The 7,001-nt window shown below is 38.6% G+C and overlaps 1 protein-coding gene across 1 annotated transcript; it reads left to right on the forward strand.

Moving 5' to 3' along the window:
- Positions 1 to 789: 789 nt before the first annotated feature.
- On the forward strand, positions 790 to 1,478 carry LOC110913152 (RING-H2 finger protein ATL5; the record flags this gene model as incomplete). Its single annotated transcript, XM_022158000.2, has 1 exon — positions 790 to 1,478. A coding segment is annotated over exon 1 (666 nt), but the record flags the coding sequence as incomplete, so codon positions are not given.
- Between the last annotated feature and the right edge of the window lie 5,523 nt (positions 1,479 to 7,001).

The following is a 7,001-nucleotide window of genomic DNA, read 5'->3' on the forward strand; positions in this document are numbered from 1 at the left end:
TGTTTTGAAACATTGTAATATTGTTATTAATTAAATGGGTGAGCGTATAGATAATGATCCATGTTGATATAGTATGTTGATTGTGTATTAGTATATGGAACTCTAGCCAAACCCAACCGACCTCCCCCTCATGGCCCAAGAAGTGCGGCCCACTCAAAAACCACCCCAACCCTTATCCTTTTAAGATTACGTATGTATGTATGCATGAATCACTTTAATTCACAACAAACTCTTCCACTCTACGACCCTAACTGCGAAGACTTTATACCCTCCCTCTACCTCTCTTCGATCTGTTTACGCAAGTAAGGAGCTCAAAGGACTCCAAGATATTTTCGGCTTCAAGTCCACATCCAAACCTTTCAATCATCACTAGGTATCGCCTCTTGATATTTGTTAGTATAATTCTAGAAGTTTAGACATGTTTTCGGTAGAAATCTCATTGTTGATGATTACATGTCGTATAGGATTGTTTTGATGATTACATGCGACCGAGATACACTTTATTGACCCGCTTTTTTGGAACAACGACTTTCTTCGGTGGTTTTTTATTTTATTTTATTTTTTTAAAACCTCTCCAAGCTCATTATTTCAACCGCCAATAAATACGTACTAGTGAAAAACCACTTAAAACATGTATTTATAATGTTGGAAGTTGAATCACCTCTTATGCATGAGATTGACAATAAACATGCAAAGCATTTAATAGTTCTTTTTTTTTTTTTTTTTTTGAGTTTCGTATTTGAATTATTTCAAATTCTTTAACTTGGTTTCCAAGTTATGTATGTAAACTTATAAATAGATGGTACGTATGTATGAACTTTGAGTTTTTCATTCATCCAAACAATTCCGATTCATTAATCATCTCCGATATATTGCCTGCAGACAACTCCATGTCCGCAGACTCTCCGGTCATGGCCCCATGGCGGCCCTACAGTGAACATCACGGCGGCATACCTGACGCTGTCTTGGTTAAAATCTTGCTTGCCATATATATCAGCCTTTTCGTCTTCATGTTCTTGGGGAGCTTCTTCACCCGGCATCCTTATTTCCGCAACAACCACCGCAGTTCTACTTCAAGTGGGCTCAACGCTTCCATATTGAAGTCACTCCCCCCTGTATTTGTTTACTCCAAAACCAAAACCAAAACCGAAACGAAAGTTGTGGAAGATTGTGCTGTCTGTTTGTCGGAGTTTGAAGAGAGTGACAAGTGTCTGGTTTTACCCAATTGTAAACATTGTTTTCATAGTGCCTGTATTCACATGTGGTTTTCTAATCATTCAACTTGCCCGCTTTGCCGCTCACCTGTTGTTATTGTGGATCAAGTAACAACGCCTCATCCTACTACTGCTTCATCTATCCAAACAACAACATTGTCGGAACCAGCTGTAGTTGATGTTAGAATAGACATTGAGCCTGTTGTTAACGAGACCGAGCCAGAGAGTCAGATCACGAGTCAAGTTGAAGAAGAAGAAGAAATTAGGGGACTAGGGGTGGTTCACTAGTGATAGAATTTATCACTCATAAGCACCAATCAAGTTTCGCCATGTCATTGACCATTTTTCCATCACTCACAGCCATTTTTAGTGGGGGTGGTCATCACTCACCACCACATCCAATAATTCCCCCCAACCAACAAATACCCTCACAAAAATAAACCATAACGCGTTGTCATCATCACGAAAATGATTAACGCGTGGAAGATTAACGCGTTGAAGTGGTAGCGGCGGCCGGCCATCACGCGTTGAAAACATTTCCGTTATAGAATAACGCATGTGCCCCGGGTCACCTTAGTATTAACATGAGTCAGTCTCTTGTTTGATTAATTTCGTGCAATTACAAATACATACCAATAGTCTAGTCTAGTCTTTTGGTTATATATATAATTATATATATATATCGAATGCTTTCAGCTTTTGTATTATGATGTAAATAGCTAATGTACTTATAAGATATTGAATATTTTTATTAGGGTACGTTTAAAATATTTTCCAAGCTTTTTTAGTGATGAGATAACCATGAAGCAGCTTGCCATTAATTTAATTTATGATGTGGGTATTAATTATGCTAATTACATCACTAAATGTTATGATGGAAGGACAACTAAATATGGTTCAGTTCAATGTCCTATGATCATTTTTTCTAAAGATAACATAACTTTTTTCTTCATTATTTTTTTGAACTACCAGTAATCGTATATGGATAAGTCAATTTTACAGACTTTAAGTTAATAGAAGAAAACTATTTGATATGTTTTTCTAATTTGAAAATACTAGGTTGTGGAACCACTTGTATTACACGAGTTGAATACATTTTAGTTTTATATATTAAGCATTCTAAAAAAGTTACAAAACCCGTGCGTTGCACGGATTTAATAAACGCGCTGATGTCTGTCGTTATGGACATGCAAAAACCTATTTAAACTATTAGTATAGAATAAGCAGGGTATCGAACCAAGGGAGGACTGTGGAAAGTGTTGTAATGAAAAGGATTGATTAAGTATTACTGAATGAGAAAATCGGTTTGTTTGATTTTGAGAAATAGCTAAATTAACGAATAAAAATTATGTTTTAACTCAATGAGAAGAAAGATGGCTCCTCCAGATTTCAGGTTCTGCAGTTAACTTCAATTATGTGTTTAATCGTACCTACATAGACATAGGCGTTAAACTCGATTAATTAATTGTGACAACCAACGACTAAGTACTCCGGTCAATACATAACGGGAGGTTATCGAATGATTATCAATTACAATTTACAAACCCTAACCCCATGTCAAATATATCCCAATTACTAGAACTCTCGGGAACTGAATGCTTAGAAATTAAGGTTTAAATAAATACAATTGGTTACAATTAAGAAATCAAATCAATGGTGAAAAGCATCGAATGCTTAGATCACCAGGTTAAACGATTGTATCAAACACATAATATTCATTAACTTACAAAAACCCTCTATCCGGAGGAAACCACAAAAAGTTTAGCCGCTCATCTCGCACGAAGAATCTTCAAAAGCTTGGATTGATGCAGAAATCATGGTTGATTCGATGATTGGAATGAGAATCTTGATGGATTGGAGTGAAAGAAACCTTCAGTTTCGAGTTCTTCGTGCCTTTGATCGACCTTGAGAGTTAGATTATGATTGCCCACATTAGCCAACCCTAATCTATCATAAAAACCCTCAAATTCACGTTTTTCCGTAACCCAAACCGTAGGCTACGGTTTGGGAACCGTAGCTTACAGTTTCAGAATTCTGACCAACATCAGCACCCAACCGTAGCCTACGGTTGGTGAACCGTAGCTTACAGTCGGCAGATTCTTCCAAAATTGTTTTCTTCATAACTTTTTCGTTTTAGCTCCGTTTTACGCACCGTTTTCGCCCACGTCTTCGTAATTCAACCCTCTATCATGCCATCTTCTAATATCTTCATTTTCAATCCATTAACATTCCCCAAAACTCATCCAATCTTCGTATTTAACCTGCAAAACATCATTTTCTCATAGTTAACCAATTCCACACATATAAACAACCAAATATGCATAAGATTAGACATTAAACACATATAAATCACATTCCTAAACCCATCTATCACATCCCCGCACTTACCTTTGATTGTCCTCAAGCAAACCAACTAGAACTAATCACCATAGCAACAACACCGCTAAACCCCTTAACCAGTTCAACCTGTTCAGTCCCAAGTCATACCCATCCCATAGACTGACACAATCGAGATTGACAGTCTGACAAGTAAATAATGCAATTTCAAAAACTTAAGACTTGTCTATCTAAAACTAACATGTTTACAATTAGACACATGCTACACACCCCTCACAATGTACTTTCCTCTCGGGCTAATATCTGGACTAGCGTGTAATGTGCTAGTATATAAACACTCAATAAGCAAACATGAAATCCTACAATCATAAGCTTGTATGACAATCACACCTCCACTGTATCATCTAACATGGCACATATCAAAAGGACTTTTGGGTTTTGGGTTTAGGGTAAAGGTAGGAAATTATTTTTGAGTTTTTTTTCTTTTCTAATTGGCTCACAAACAATAACCAAACCGTGATAACTTTATTCAAACACAACTTATAATATTGGGTTGGTTTCTACCCAAGAACATAGACGATATTCATACACTTCTGTTTTTCTTCTTTTCTTTCTTTCACTTTCTCATTTATTTTTCTGTTTTTCTTCTTTTTTTTCATAACAATATTATCACGGTCGGTTTTTCACAACAAACAGTGAGCGAACAAACGAAAGGTAGTTAGGCTCAATAGGGCTACTAAGGGAAATTGGTGACCAACACAAGAGAAACACAAACACAAAGGTGTAAAGGGAAATCCTAATGCCTTTATCATATATGTGCACATGTCAAACCCACAGTCTCAGCATGTATCGAATCATACAAGTTCTAACACAGAATAACACGTAGCTTGTACTCAACAAATGAATCCATATAATGTATCCTATCCGTCTACAGGCTCAAGATCTCACCAAGAAAGGGTAAAAAGGTTAACGACATGTAGCATATGCAATTAAAAACATGTTACCCCTAGATAGACATCTCTTTTTTTTTTCTCATTCCCTATAAAACACTTGTCAAACCTACTATCATGAAACTTAAAGGGACAACCATGACAAGAGACTAATCTAGCCTACTACCGGTAAGAAGCCTATTAGTGATTGAAACTTCAGGTTTTCGTATCTAATTAGCTTGTTTAAGGCGATGAAAAATTTTCAAATTTTTCAATTTTTTACCAAATTTCATCGATTTCAATCACATTTCAATCGCTTCAAGCTTTATCCGCAAATCCTTTCCCGGGCTCCCCATCCCCACACTTGGGATACATTGTCCCCAATGTATGGTGCTTTTAAAATATAGCCCGGGAAAACAAACCAACAATCCTCAATGAGCGGCTAACTCATAACAAAACAAACAAAACACACCCCATAAACAAAACAAAGTTTCACACCACCAAAAACAACAAAACACACCAAAAATAAGGTAAGATAGATAAACACATGCACCTGATCATGTGTCTGTAGTGATGCTGTTGTTGTGCTTTAACCAGAATATACGCATTCCATCGATTCTTTGATATCTCACCGGGGATGTTGCAAAACATCCCCACACTTGAATTATTCCATCCGTGAAGATAGAATCAAGAACCTGTCAAAACACAAACACAAACACAACACCAAAACAAAACAACACAAAACAAGGTACACTGCTCTACATCCTCGGGCTGCCTCCCGAGAGCGCTAAGTTTTAGGTCTTCAGCCAGACCGTACCTGATGTTCAAGGTGGTTCAGCTGCACGTTTTCCCTCCCATGTCTCTCCGTACGTATCCATCCAGTTTTTAGGGAGGGTCACCGTTTCGGTTCGGTTGGGGTTAACTACAGTTTCATTACCCCATCCAAACCCACCATCAGGTGGTTGTCCTCCGCCAAATGGCCTTCTCACACTTGACTTCTTCACCCGATATCCACTCGCCTCTAACCTGTCCTTTGTCACACTTGAATCATGTTCATTAGTAGCAACTGTGTGACAAGCATCATCAACAGGATCGTAAGAAATAGTTTTTAAAAACACATTAAAATACAACTTACGATTCTTATCGCTCATGGTGACCATTCCGCTTCGACAATCAATCTGGGCGTTCGCGGTATATAGGAATGGGCGACCCAAAACTACCTGCGGCTGCTCGTATGTAAGCGATGGTGCATAATCGACCACCATAAAATCAACCGGATAGTAAAAATTGCCAAGTTGGATGACCACATTCTTCACAACCCCCGTGGTCGTTTCAAACTCGCATCTGCGAACATGGCCATGCTATCACACGCTTGTAACGGACCGAAGTCATACTGGTCATACAAGCTACCAGGTAACACGCTCACTCCTGCTCCATAGTCCAGCAATGCCTTGTGGATTTTGAACTTCCCAACTCTGATGGAGACAACCGGCTCCCCCAAATCGATTCCACTTTCTTCCACAACCGCTTCATTTAGACCTGCAATCACATTCGAAGCAGACAAACCATTATCATAACAAGTATTATTATGAACTGGATTTACCCCACTGATCAATGTGCTCCGTGGATTCTTGGGGTTTGGTTGAGTATCACTTGGCAGCTTCCCTTGTTGCTGCTTCAGCTCCTTCACATCGGTTGCAAGTTGGGCCATTTGTGTGGTTAATGATTGAACGGCTTTATCTCGCATCTCCTCCTTTTGAGCAAGATTTTTCAATTCAAGCCTTTGATTTTGTAAGTCAAGCTTAATTGCTCTCAACATCTCCATCATATCATTGTTCCCCTGACCACTATTCTGCTGGTAGTTTAGTTGGAAACCCGAATTATTACCCCCTTGATAATTATTTTGGTTCCGAGGATGATAATATTGGTTATTTCCTTGGAAACCCGAATACCTGTTCCCACTTCCCTGCATCATATTCACCTCATCCAGATTACCGATAATGTTAGGGCACTGATCAGCAATGTGTCCTATATCCCCACAATGACCACACAACGGGTATGGTCCCCCAGTCTCCGGTAACTGGTCTGCAGCTTTCACTGTCGAATGTCGTGCACTTCTAGAAAATTGAGCTTTGCGTTTTGACGCCCTTGCGGTTCTTTCTAAATATTCCCAATCATCTTCTTCGTAATTCATTCCAAAAGTACCATTGGATATTGAATTTACATCCCTGGCATCTTCATCTGTTAGGCCTTCATGGAATGTATTAATAAGCTCCCACAAATATATCTCATGATGTGGATAGTTCTTGAGCATCATTTTGAAACGATTGAACGCTTCGTGAAATAACTCACCGGGCTGTTGTCGAAACCCTCGAATATCCTTCCTTGCATTGTTAGTACGCAAATGAGTATAGAACTCATCTAAAAATTGTTGCTGCATTTCACCCCATGTGAAGATTGAAGCTGACGGTAGCGAATGAAACCATTGTTGTGCTTTGTCTTCAAGTGTGAATTGGAAAAG

The sequence above is a fragment of the Helianthus annuus genome, chromosome 15 (assembly GCF_002127325.2).
Source record: "Helianthus annuus cultivar XRQ/B chromosome 15, HanXRQr2.0-SUNRISE, whole genome shotgun sequence".
NCBI lineage: Eukaryota > Viridiplantae > Streptophyta > Magnoliopsida > Asterales > Asteraceae > Helianthus > Helianthus annuus.